Source organism: Lissotriton helveticus, chromosome 5_1 (genome assembly GCF_964261635.1).
Source record: "Lissotriton helveticus chromosome 5_1, aLisHel1.1, whole genome shotgun sequence".
NCBI classification, from domain to species: Eukaryota; Metazoa; Chordata; class Amphibia; order Caudata; family Salamandridae; genus Lissotriton; species Lissotriton helveticus.
The window spans coordinates 593,784,425-593,798,684 of NC_136065.1; the positions used below are offsets into that span (position 1 = coordinate 593,784,425).

Below are 14,260 nucleotides of genomic sequence, written 5' to 3' on the forward strand. Positions count from 1 at the left end.
TCCCACCCGGGAAAAGATTCCCATCAGGGCACGGCCCACCACTGGGGCTGTGACTGTCCTGAGCGGGATGGCTTCTGGGTACCGAGTGGCATGGTCCACCAAGACCAGGATAAACCTGTTGCCTAGGGCTGTCTTGGGGTCCAGGGGCCCCACGATGTCAATGCCCACCCGCTCAAAAGGGGTGCTCACCACAGGAAAGGGTTGGAGGGGTGCCACACACTTCCCTCCGCTCTTGCCACTGGCCTGACAAGTCTGGCAAGATTTACAAAAGGCGGAGACGTGCTTCTTCATCTGGGGCCAGTAGAAATGGGTGACAAGCCTGTGATAGGTCTTGTCTTGCCCCAGATGTCCTGCGAGAGGCACGTCATGAGCCAGACCCAGTAGGAAGTTCCTGAAGCGCTCCGGTACTACCAGCACAAGGGCTGCACCGGGCTCAGCGAACTTAGGCTCACTATAAAGTAAGTCATCCTCCCAGTAGATCAAATGCTCTTTGGACCCCAGGCCTGCTGCCTGGTCTGCAGCCTGCTGCCGCACACCAATGAGAGAAGGGCACTCCTTCTGAGCCTGGCAGAATTCCTCCCTGGAGGGACCCCCCTCTTGCTGCCACTGGGACAGCTCAGGCAATTCCCCCAGTTCGGCCACCTGCTCCCCTGTAGGTTCCAGGGCATCCCCCTCAGGGTCTGCTTCCTCCTGGACCGTGGGAACCGTGGGGGCTGGTTTCCCGCGCCCTCTACCCCTTCCTCTCTTGGCAGGTTCCTGGGCCATTGTTCCAGGCTCCAGTTCTGCTAATCCGCCCTCTCTGGCTGTCATTGCACGGGTGGACACACAGATCCACGCAGGCAAACCCAACATCTCCAAGTGAGTCCTGTGCTCCACCTCTTTCCATGGGGAGCTCTCCAGGTCATTACCTAATAGACAATCTACAGGCAAGGCATCACTTACAACAATTTCCAAAATATCGGAGACTCCTCCCCATTCAAATGAAACATTTGCCAACTTGCAGTAGCGCACTGAACTGTCAGATGCCACCACAGGCCGGAGTACCTTGGGAACAATTTGCTCTTCAGACACCCACCGACACCTGACAGATGTCACGCTGGCCCCTGTGTCTCTCAAAGCCTCTATTTCCTGTCCATTGATGGTCACCTTCTGCCCGTATTTCTTAGTGTTTTGGGGCAGCAACGTTTCCTGGGCCATCTCTTGGTCTCCTAGAGAGACAAGGGTCATCAATGCTAACCCCTCCTCCCCACTAGAAATCAAATCCCCTCCCAAAGCTACACTGGCTAACGCCGGAGCTGGAGCTGGGGCACCAGTGGGTGCTGATTTCTTCTTTGAACATTTGGGGGCAATGTGCCCCACCTCCCTACATGAATAGCAAGTAAGTGGGGCCCTTTTGTCCTGCGTGCCCTTAGGGGGCCAGGTCTTCTTAGGCTTGGGGGGTTGAGACGCCTTCTCCTGGGAACCATTTTGGGGCCCTTTAGAAGACTCCTTTTGATTACCCATGTCCCCCCCACTCTTCTGCTGGGGACCCTGTCCACCCTTGGCTGGGGTACTTACCACCCCCTTGTGGACCCGGGTGCTAGTCCAGCGGTCCGCCTCTTTAGCAAGCTCGCTGGGGTCAGTTAACTTGCTATCCAAAAGATGCTGGCGCAGCTTTGGAACACATAAACTACTTAAGTGCTCCCAACTAATCAAGTGACACAACCCCACATAATCAGTAACTTTGCTACCCTTTATCCAACCTTCCAGTGCACGCGTGTACATACTCACACACTCCACCCAAGTACTTGAATCAAGCTTCTTGAAGTTCCTAAACTTCTGGCGGTACTGTTCTGAAGTGAGCCCATACCTGAGGCACAAAGCCTCCTTCACAGCGGGGTAGGATAAAGTACCTGTGGCTTCTAAGGGTTCCAAAACATCCCTCCCAGAGGCCTCAAAATGCTTCCACAATCCTGCCCCCCAATTCTTTTTAGGCACTTCATTCATCGTTAAGGCAAGTTCATACGCTCTGAACCACGCATAAATATCCTCACCCCTCTGATAATTCTGTACCAGATCCTTTGGTATGTATACCTTACCCGCCTGTACTGGTTGTGCGCTGCCACCATTAGAACTGGACTCCTCCTTTTTGGCTTTAATGTCCAGCTCCCTCATGCTCAACTCATGAGCCAATTGGAGTTTCTTCTCCTCCAAAGCGAGAGCGTTTCTTCTCTCCTCCGCCTCTGCTTGTGCTTTGAGCTTAAAAAGCTCAATCTCATGGGCCCTAGCTCTCTGATTCTCCTCCAACTCCTCTGGAGAAATAACCCTACCGGAGTGGTTGCTGCCAGTCCTAGACCCTGGCTTCCTCACTGGCAATTCACTGGACAAAAAAGCATTCTCCTGTGCGCCTCCCTCTCCAGTAGCAGCTTCTGGATCACCATGTTTGGCCTCCCACCAGGCCCTCAGAGCTTTCTGTAGCTCTTCCTTGTTTGCGCTGCCCTTCGCTGGGCATTCAAGCTGTTTGCAGAATTTTTTCAGTTGCTCCTTGCTATAGATGAACAACTCCTGGATTTCAAATTCCACTTCCACTTCTACACTCATGCTTTGCGCTTTCTGAGACATGATGCTTCCTAACCTTTTCAACTAAAAGGTTTCACCAAAAAGAAAAAATCTTGCGCAACCTGTGCTGCTAAACTAGACTAGTGATGTACAAGAAATCACTGTAGGTCAAGTGCAATTATTAGTTCGAAATCCGCACCGCTGTTCAACAATGTTAGACCTGGGGGTCTCTAGTTGGCAGAGGTAGGTACCTTAGACCAAGTAGGGACCCTTGCTTCTAGTCAGGGTGAAGGAATAGCCCTCTGAGATAACCCCTGCTCACCCTCTAGGTAGCATGGCACGAGCAGTCTAGGCTAATCAAAGGCAATGTGTATATTATTTGCACTTAACACAACAATAATCTCCAGTCCACCACAAACTGAGACCACACAGGTTGGTATATTTTATAAAAATATATATCTTTATCTAGTCTCAGCAAGGTAAATAAAGCAGTTGCACGATAATCACTTCTTTAGAAAAATGTTGTACTTAATCTTAATGGTTGCATTTGTAAATAGGAAGTTCTTATTATAAAGATAGTCTCAAGTCTCTTGTCTTAGTATTAAAAATAATACCATGAATTAATCTCACATCAGCTCTTTAAGGTTGGTCAAGATCAAGTAATGCCAGTGGGCTAAATTATCCAAAAGTCAGCCCTGTCAGTCACTGAGCCCCCAAGCGCGGCAAGCGCGCCTCACCAGGTACCTTAGGGACTCCTTTCCTGGCGATCGTTACTGCCTCGTGCACCTGATGGCCTCAGGCGCCCCGCGCCTACTAGAATGCACTCGTTCCTGGTCCCGGCCGGTCCCTCCTGCTCCCCCGCCTGCTCTCGACAATCCAACGAGCGGCGGGGAGCTGGCCGGGCACTCAGATGCTGGGCCGGCAGGCCGGGGACAGAAGACACTCGGGAGAATCCCTCGGCGAGGACAGGTCACTTCTTCCCGGGTCCGGCGGTGATCGCGCAGCACTACTACCGCTAAGAATTAGACTGATTGTACGAGTCATATTGCTATTTTGCACATGTTTTAATCGGAATTTTAAAAATTGTACTGTAATGAAATTCTAACCTTTTAATTGTGCAGGACCTCTGTATATTGTCCCGTTAGCGCTCGCAGCGCTTAATCCTCATTTTGCTTGCCGTTCTCCCTCGCCCAGCCGATTTAGGTGCTGGGGCGAGAGGCGGCCGCCATCTTGGAGGAAGGCAGGGCAGCGCGCTAGTCGCTGGCTGACTCCTACCCTCCTCAGCTATCTATAAATGTGCACCATGAGCAGACGGCGCAGCGGGCTGGCGCAGCGGGCGCGCCGGAACCGCGCCAAAGTCCAGCCCGTCTGCGCCCATCCGCAACCGGCCGGGACCAGGGGCCACAACCCCTGCCCAAACCAATAGTAATGTTCCTAATACAAGCATTATAACCTACTCAAGTCATGAGTTGAGGGAGATCAAATACAAGGCACCAATTAACACCCATGCCTGTGCTCGCGTGGGTCCAATAGAGACGTTAGGCCCAATCAGCTGCTACAACTGTAGATGGGAGAGCATTCCTAAACAAAGTCATGTGATAATGAACACCCCCGCAACCCCCCTTATTTGCCTGTATTTGAATGTTAGATCTCTGCCCAAACACTCTACATACATCTGGGATTTTTTACATGAACATAAACCCGACCTGGCTTTTTTAACCGAAACATGGCTGGATGATCACAATACTCCAGATATAGTCACAGCCCTCCCTCCAGAATATAAGATTCTGAACGTGAATAGAATGAGGAAAAAGGGAGGAGGCGTCGCTCTTTTATTTAGAGATTTTCTCACTTGTAAGCAAGAGACCGACATACAAGTGGAAAATTGTGAAACTATGGCATTTTCAGTGTCCTTAAACACTAATGTGTTATTTGGAGGAGTACTAATCTACAATCCTCCTGGCTGCACACTAAATTTCAGTACACAACTACTGGAGCAAATTATGCCAGTCTGCTTGAAGAACAAAAATATCCTCCTCCTTGGAGATTTTAACATACATTTTGATAAATGCAATAACCCCCTAACAAAACAATTAGTGGAGGATATGGAAATCCTGCAGATATCCCAAAGAGTTAACCAACCTACACACACGGCAGGTCATATATTGGACTTGGTATTTTCTAACATGGAATCGATTGACATTGACTCTGTAACATCTCTGCTATGGACAGATCACTATATGATCACTTTCCGTATCAATCTACCTACTATACACACAAGAACATTGGGTCTAAGTGTAGCAAGCACGAGGAGCTGGAAAAATTTCTCAACAGACAAATTCAAACAACATTTTTCACACCCGAGTTTAGCAGCTACTGATATTCATGAAGAAATAGATTTACTTCACACAAATATTAAGACTCCACTTGAGTTCTGTTCCACCCTCCGAGTTCATCACAAACCCAGAACTACAAAATCGGAAAGGTGGTACGGACCAGAATTGAAACTTTTAAAGAGAAAATGTACATCTCTGGAACATAAATGGAGAATAGGCAAGTCAGACGAGACCAGAAACATTTATAAACAAGCACTCGTACTCTACAATAAAGCAATCAAGAAGGCAAAAAAGGAGTATTTTACACGTAGAATCACTGAGAATAAAAATTCCTCAAAGGAACTTTTTAAAATTATTTGGGAATTATGTAACCCAACAAATCTTTCAGTAAAACTTACTCCATCACAAGAGAACTGCAATAAACTAAATGATTTTTTCTGTGAGAAAATTGATATCATTTATGCCTCCTTTTCTAATTGTAGGCCAGAAACCATCGAGCGCAGTGTACCAACCACAACTCAAGTTATCTGTTCAAGTTTTGGCCCTTTTTCAGAAGCCGAGGTAGGCAGAGTCATGCTCGAAGTTAAGTCAGGATCCCCACTAGATCCATGTCCGCACCACATTTTTTCTCAGCTAACCCCTGTAATTTGCCCTGCCATAACGAAAGCATTTAATCTTTCCTTATGCTCTGCTAAATTTCCAAGATCTTGGAAGCAGGCCCTAGTCACCCCACTAGTAAAAAAGGCAGGATTAGATGTAAACAACCCTGCCAACTATCGACCAATATCCCAGTTACCTTACCTCTCAAAAGTGCTGGAGAAACTGGTCAATAGACGGCTATCCACTTATTTGGAAGCCAATGAACTGTTGGATGTCTCTCAGACAGGTTTCAGGGCGAACAACAGTACTGAAACAACACTTTTGGCGGTGACGGATACTATCAGGGCCCAGGTGGATCATGGTAAGACAGTCGTCCTGATACTCTTGGATTTATCGGCGGCTTTTGATACCGTACCACACGACCAACTACTGAAAGCCCTGGAAGGGAAAGGTATTCGAGACAAGGCATTGGGATGGCTACAATCCTTTTTGGCGGATCGAACACAATCAGTGTGTCTGGGTGATTTTATTTCTCCCCCGCGAAACATTAAATATGGGGTTCCTCAGGGGGCTTCATTAAGCCCAACCTTGTTTAATGTATTTGTTTCCTCATTGGCAGCCATTGGAAGAAAATGGGGTGTTGAAATGTGTTCTTATGCTGACGGCACCCAGCTGATGGTCACCATTGATGAGAAAGATGATCCTAAAACTCGACTACTAAACTGCCTGACTGAACTGGCCAATTGGATGCAAGAGCACTGTCTGAGATTAAATGCAGACAAGTCAGAAATCCTCCTGTTTGGCAAAAATCCCCAGCTCTGGGACAACAGCTGGTGGCCAAGTAACCTGGGCTTGCCCCCAAATCCCACCATAAAAGCGAAAAACTTGGGTGTGGTATTGGACAGTGCTCTGTCCATGAAATCACATGTCTCCATTGTCTGTGGCAGAGGCTTTGCATTATTGAAAATGCTCCACCGAGTCTTCCCCTGGATTCCGACTGAGTGTAGGAAGACCCTGGTCCAGTCGCTGCTGATATGCAGACTGGACTACGGCAACTCTCTGTTTGTTGGAATGGCAGACTATCTCTTCTCTAAACTGCAGATAGTGCAAAATGCCGCGGCAAAGGCTGTATGCAATAAGAAGAGATATGATTCGGCAAAAAGTTGCATGCGAGAGCTACATTGGCTCCCAATGCGACAAAGAGCTAACTTCAAACTACTGTGTATCACACACAAGGTACTTTACAATACAGGCCCTACCATTCTACACAATAAAGTCAAATTCCATAGACCATCAAGGAACCTTCGTTCCAGAACTTTAGGAAGAGCAAATACTACCCGCGTGAAGACTGTCAGGATGGGAGAGCGGGCTTTCTCTCATCTAGCTGCAACCAAATGGAATGAACTACCTCCCAGTCTCAGACTGACAGACTGTCTCCTATCATTTACGAAACAATTAAAGACACTACTCTTCCCTAAACTAGAGTAATCAGTAATCAGTGCGGTTATCGTACCTCTCAGCACCAAACCTCAGCGCCGTGATATCCTACCCAGGATGATTGTTAGCGCTTTATAAATAAATTAAATACAAATACAAATACAAATACTCCCAGGGGTCCCGAGGACGGGGACCAATCCGGTCGCGGCTTTCGGGGCGAGCCTCCCTGCACACCTGGGAGTCAGCCAAAGGCAGTGCGGCTCCCGGGGTAGGCACGCGATGACGCTCCGTCTACCAACCAATCACGACGCGGCAGAGACTATGACACTGCGGCACACGGGCCAATCCCGTCGCGGCGTCAGTGAGGGGGCTCGGCTCCTTCAGCCAATGGGAGCGCAGCGGCTCCGATCTTCGCCGCTGCAGCTCCTGGACACAGAGGCAACTCGTAGAGGGTGTTTCTGGCCCCAGTCGCGACGGTGATTTGGCGGCAAGAGATGTTCTGGGCCGCAGATCACGGTCAGCCGGATTCCCCACCAGTAGATCAACAGGGGGAATGTAGGACGCAGGAAAACACTCCGGGTCCCTCCTCACCCCCTGAATCTGTGCCGAAGAGCACAGCGATCGATACTCACGGCTGGCAAGTAATAATCACATGTTGGAGCAGGCCACCACACGATCTCTCAGCAGTTTTTGGCAAAGCTTTAGGAACCTGTAACCCTGGGTTCCAAACAGGAGGCCAGCTCTTATCGGGCCCTTGGAGATTCAAGTTTGTAGGCACAGCACACAGCAAAGTCTTGCAGTTTCAAGCAGGTAGGGTCACAGCACACAGCAAAGTCCCTTTCTCCTCCTCAGCTTTCAGTGGCAACGGCAGAACAGGTCAGCTCTTAGAGCACACAGCAAGGCAATCTTCCTTTAGTTCTCCAGCAGTCCTTCTTCCAGCAGAGGTTCCTTCTTGATTGTAGAATCTTAGAATCTAATCTTCTGTAGTCAGGGATCCTTCCCTTAAACTCCTAAAAGTCTTTGAAGTCCTTTGAAGTCTCTTGTGCAAGGGGGCCCTGAGCCCGGTCTAAACCAGTTCTGGGGGTTGCGGAGCGCTGGGTGTTTCTGGTTTTCTTCTTCCTGACAGCTTCAGGGTCAGAGGTGACAGTTGGCCGGCAGGAGGGGGAGCCAGCATGGTGGTCAGGCAGGCACAGCCCTTCACTACCAGGCGCCATCTCCTCCCGCCTCCCCGGCAGCAGATGTGGCCTTTCATCCACGGGTTGACTCCGACCCCCTCCCTCCGGGGGCTCTGCAGGCCCTGTCACCCTCAGACCAGACAGGCATTCCATAAACAGACCCAGGCACACAGAAAGGTTTAGACAAGAGAACAGCCACTTTCTAAAAGTACTATTCTCAAACACAGGATTTAAAAACAACCTTCACTAAAAGATGTGTTATTAAATTCTGAGTTCAGGGATATCTTTCACTTATGTCCCATCATGTTTCTTTGAGGAGATAGGCTGGTATCCATTGGGACCAGCCTCCCCCATGTTATTCTATGGAGCAAGATAGCCTTACAGCGGTGAGCGCACAAAATGGCTGCTGCCCACTGCCAGAGCATGTGACCTGCACTAGTACATGCTCTACCTTATCCATACACTGCACCCTGCCCAGGGGGTACCTTGAGCCTTCCATAGGGGTGACTGATGTGCACAGACAGGGAAGGGTTAGGCCCAGCCAGTGGAGACACTGGCCAGGGGGACAGGGCAGTCCACTGACTGCACACGGGCCCTGCGCTGGCAGGCCTGAGTCACCTTTTTAGGGCTACTCATGTGGGTGGCGCAATCTGCGCTGCAGGCCCACTAGTAGCATCTGTCATCACCAGCCCTGGCACACATAGTGCACTTTACTAGGGACTTCATGGTGATGCAAATATGCCAATCAGGTATATTTAATCAATAAGGCAATTTACAGAGGGAGCACTTACACTCTGGCACTGATCAGCAGTGGCAGAGTGTCCAAAACATCTAAACCAGCAAAAACGAAATCCAGCACAGCATCAAAAATACATGAGTCAGAGGCAAAAAGATGGGGGAAAAACCACGCCAAGGGTGTCAGGTCTAACAACCCCTAATCCAAACAGTTGTGGTGTTAGCATTGTTTGCCTTGGGGGAAAGTGAGGGGCGGCGAGCCTCCAAGTGAGTGGGGAGGGCCCCTCATTTCACCAAGGGTATATGTCCTATGGAAGGGAGGGGGTCTTAGGCAGTACCAGACCATATTACCCAATAATGCTGCATACTCACAAGTATGACTGCACAATCACTGCCAATCAACAGGCACAATCACTACCAATAAACCTGCAAACTTGCTAAACATCTGGCTTCTACACCTAGTGACTCTGGCTTCTCTAACCAGATCTGCTGCCCCCTCACTGACAGCTGTGCCTTGCCAGTATGGTTGTACACTTATAAATCACTCTATTTGCACATGTAGTGACAAGTCTGCCTGTAGTCCACAAACCACCGTGCATACATGTTCAATAGACAAACTGGCCTAACACCCACTCACTGATCCAGCTATATTCCAATGAACATCATGGCTGCACGCTCACTAAACTGTCTTACTTAATTCCATCCTAGTTGAATGCTCACTAGACTGCACACTCACAAACCAGACTTTGTGCTCACTAATTTATCTAGTATAGCATTTACTACCAAGTCTGCCTACCCCATGTCTCATACGTGTGTCACTAACATGTCACTGTCTATTAACTAGCCTGGCAGTATATTCACTGATCTACTGGTAGCACCCATTTTACCTTGTTTGCTACCACCTTTGCCATAGGCTCACTCACCAGCCATACTGCACTCATACACGCCAGTCTTACTCTAAGCTTACAGGCCCAGCTGCAGATTACTGAATGCAGTTGAAACTACTTGAAACTGGTAACCTGCAATTCTGCTAAGGGATAAGGCATGAAAGCTGCTCACACTCTTCTATTTCAAGTGAAATATTTAAGTAATACAGGCACTCTGGTAAGTCTTATAAAAGATATGCACATTAGTGGATTTACTAATCTGCCTGACTGTTCTCTCACTAATCTGTCTGGCAGTAACGTCACTAGGCAGTCTGTATGTACACTCTCTGATTACAGTGCTCTTAACTTTGTTACTTTACATTATGCGCCCCAACTTGTCTGCTTGTTTGGACCATCAACATCCTGGCGCTCCCCGTAGACTGTGTGCCCATACTCTGTAAAAGGCCTCAATGTAGGCTCAATCGCCAGTCCTGCATGTTGAGCACAGAATGCACCTTGTACAAGTATTTAAAAAACGCATCAAGTCATGAAGCTAGCCCCAGCTCCCTTTAAAGCCCTGGAAGGGTGACATGAAACCCTTGTTTGCCTCTTGGGGAACAGGCACCGCCATACCGTTCGTTACCATACACCATTGGATTTGCACGTTCAACTGAGCAGAACATTTCAGATTAGAGAAGTGACAAGGATTGGACATTTCAGAGTAGATGAGGTGAAACACTGAGTGGACTTGCTGGAATTTGAACCCGCAACTGTGGGGTCAAATAGAAATTCCTGCAGTGGATTCAGTGATCGACCAGTGATCGACCAGGGGTGGCAGCAGATGTACCTCCCCACCCCCCAAGACTTGTGCTGTCCCCCACCATCACCCCCTCACCACTGACCCTGTGCCCGCCTTCCCCCTCTCTCCACCTCGTGGGCCTACCATGTTGTTTCCATTTTATGTCTCATAGTGTCACAAAGTACAGCCGGTACCCAGAAATCCAGTGTTCTGCTCCTAGCAACAGACACAGTCGTTTGGACTTGGGAACCGTTGCTATCTTCGCCAATGCACAGGTTTCCAAATACACCCAACTTTGCATGCACAGTAAAAAAAATTGCACATGCCTTGGAACCCAAAGAGTGGATTGCTTGCTAATATTGGAATAGTCATTTATAAGGTCCTATTGCCCCTAAGTGTGAATGAGGGTTGTCTCTAGGCTTGATTTCAGGTTGTGCGCGAGTGTGGTGACCCTTTGACCAAAGTCCTTGGGTGCTGCGCCAGGAGGTGAGGTGCCAGTAGGGGAGACATCAGGCCCTGGGTTACAGCACTGCTGCCCCAGAAGCAGCTGGTGAGTAGAAGGGATTTCCACCAGGGGGCTTGGCCTGGGATGGGCCTACCATGGAGAACCCATTTCCAGATTCAGTTTTTCCATAATCCATTGAGATGGTGTTATCAATTTATAACAGATGGTTTATAAGAACTCACTCTGTAGGAGAGACCAGTTAATAAAGGCCCTAATGTGGCACTCAGACATTAGGAGTCCTTAATTCTTAGTTAAGACAGGGTTCCTGAACCAGATAAATTAGATGGAGGCACACATTCATGCTTGTATGAGTTCTATTCAAGGCTAGCGATTGTTAAAGGAGGCATGCAAATGCATTTTGCACATTCCTTATAGGCGAGGCACCGGTGAGCCCACTCCAGTACAGGTCACTAACCAATCAATCAATCAATCAATAGATTTGTAAAGCGCGCTGCTCACCCGCTAGGGTCTCAAGGCGCTTGGGGGAAGGGGGTTGCTACTGCTCGAACAGCCAGGTCTTGAGTTGCTTCCTGAAGGAGAGATGATCCTGGGTCAACCGTAGGTGGGTGGGGAGGAGTTCCATGTCTTGGACGCCAGGTAGGAGAAGGATCTTCCTCCGGCGGTGGATCTGCAAATTCGTGGGACGGTGGCGAGGGCGAGGCTGGCGGATCGGAGCTGGCAGGTGGGTGTGTAGAATGCGAGGCAGCTGTTGAGGTATTTAGGGCTCGTGTCGTGGAGAGCCTTGTGTGCGTGGGTGAGGAGTCTGAAAGTGATCCTCTTGCTGACGGGAAGCCAGTGCAGGTCCTTCAGGTGGTCAGAGATATGTAAGTCAGGTGGTCACAGACACAGTAAGGCCCCCATGAGTAGATGTGGGTTTTGAAAAAGCAGGGGCTAATTTGCAGTCTGAACATTTTCTTAAATTAATATCTGCACTGCAGATGTGGACAGTCCTTTCCTTCTGCACATGTGTACATTACTTTGAGGATAGGGGAGGAAGAAAGGCATACAACTTGGTGCGTATTTCTGTGCATCGAACCCCCCCCCCCGCCTTTCATCTACATTTTTCGCCATTTCAGTTTTGTCTCTCTTTACCCACAATTCTTCATCCAACACTCTGGGAGTAAGGCCTACTGCTGTCCTCATTGCTGTGCCTGCGTAAGGCTAAGCCTCAGAATATGTTGTGAACATTTCCTCTGCCAATGTAAAGAGTAGCCTACCAGCTGCACTCCCAAAACACCGGGGTCTTCATGGCACAAAGTCTGGACCCCCCTCTCATCAGCGCCCCATTGTGCCATGAGAGTAACAGGGCAGGAGAGGAGGAGGGGATGGGAGGGGTGGCTTGGCAGGAATATTGATTTTAATGGCTGAGGTTGATACCAAGCTAAGGCCACCCATTGCCACTTGTCCAACAGGAAGTGAAGTCACACGGTGGGAATCGTCTGGAATTTTTAGGAAACCACAACAGCTCTGGAAGTTTCATAGAGGTCTTATGACACTAACGTTCAGCCAGTGGGCCTTTAATTCCAGGCAAGTGACTGTGTGGGAGGCTGGTGGGTCTCAGGAAGCTCAACTGGGTGATATCTATGAGCGAAGACAGAGCCCTTTGCTTCAGAATTTCTTTAGGCTCAAGTTTCTTTGTGAGTGACAGCTCACTGACATCAAAGAGAGTCACATGAAGTATGTGGTAATTTTGTCTTATCAAAAACCATCGAACTTTCTTACAAGGCAACTAAATTCATGTACATGTAATGAGGCAGCGAAGACAACTTGAGCCTTCCCCTGCAGGTGCCATGCGTTTCAATGAATAAAATCACCATATGGATATAATTTGTAGGACACCAGTTGGATGGAATGAGACAATCATTTACGTTCTACCTATAACATAACGTACAGGAAAACACAGTTTGATATCCCCTGATGGCCACTGCTAAACCATGTAGGACCAAGAACAGAACCAAAGTCCACAGCTCTATGAGGGTCCCGCTCATTCAAGCTGGAACTCACTCCCATAGCTGCTAATGGCTACCCTGGGAGCGGGTGGAGTCAGCCCAGGGGTACAGCGGTGGCGGCGGTAAGTGATGTGGGCAACACGATTCAGCATTTATTAAACTTTGAAATGGTAGGCGGAAGAACAAAGATTATGTCCACCAACAAATGACAGCTGAGGCAAATCCGTCATTTTAAGTTCTAACACCCCCCCAGCATTAATGCACATACTTGTGTCATACATGTTCTGCATGTATTGGTCTGCACTATATTAAGAACCTGTAATACATGAATGAATGTTTGAATAAAGACAATTCTGTAATTGAGATTCCATATCTAACAATGGTTGAATAGGAAACTGGGAATTACCTAAATAGAAGCACAGTCAGGTACAAGCAGAGGCGGAGGAGGAGACCAACTACAGCAGCAAAGGGGGAAGGGGCGAGGCTTTGAGGGAGGGGGGTGCCACAGGAGGGTCCTTCGACGTGGATATGACATTGGTACGGCCCAGGATCCCAGCTGGGGGGAGGGGACCCGGCACACTAAAGGGATGTCGGGACTGGGGAGGCGGGTGCTCAGGCACCACCATTCTCCAACCTTTGCCAAAAGGGGTCATTGTCCTCGGCAGCCTTCGTCTCCGTCCAGCCAGCTCGGTCCTTCGAGGCCTGCTGCGAGTACCAGAACTGGGCGGCGAAGTTCATAGTGACCGGCCCCCCACTTAAAGACTGTTCTAGAGGGGGCTTCTGCCAAGATCAAAGGGCCTTTCTGGCACCGGCGTCCTCCGCCCGACCCTGGGACTGGGAAAGGAAAATCGAGCGCTCGGCTCTGGCCTATTTAAGGGGATTAGGTCAGAAGCCGACCTGTCCCTGTCAATTTGAGTCAGGTCCCGGCTTACGCGAGTGACGGCCGGCGAGCCGCGCGCTGCCAGCTTTAAGTGAGCTATTTACAGAGCCTGCAGCCCTCTCTCGCCGACTGCAGAGCTTTAAATCTAAAATAGGACTTCATTTATCTTCGCAACCTTCCAGGCAGCATTCGGATAAGAGAAATGAGTGGCGGTAGGTGCCACTGTCAGTGGCCCACATTTGTGAATCCAAAACTACTGCGGGCCTTTAACTCGCACCACAGTGCATGCTGGTACTGGAAGTCCTGATTTTTCTTAAAAGACAAGGAAGGGGCCATATGTATGAACACATTTTCCCATTGACACAGAATGGGTGAAACCCTTTAATGCATCTGGCCCTATAACACTCTAGAATCCATATTCGGAAATGATTATACCAAAG

At 49.0% G+C, this 14,260-nt stretch overlaps 1 protein-coding gene across 1 annotated transcript in view; it reads right to left on the bottom strand.

The window, feature by feature from the left end:
- LOC144754759 (L-threonine ammonia-lyase-like) overlaps nucleotides 1-13,765 on the bottom strand; it is a 279,218-nt gene extending 265,453 nt beyond the window's left edge. Inside the window, exon 1 of the mRNA XM_078642948.1 lies at nucleotides 13,575-13,765. Within this exon, the coding sequence (XP_078499074.1) occupies nucleotides 13,575-13,678 (104 nt within the window). The 5' untranslated portion in view covers nucleotides 13,679-13,765. The remainder of the gene's footprint in view (nucleotides 1-13,574) is intronic.
- Between the last annotated feature and the right edge of the window lie 495 nt (nucleotides 13,766-14,260).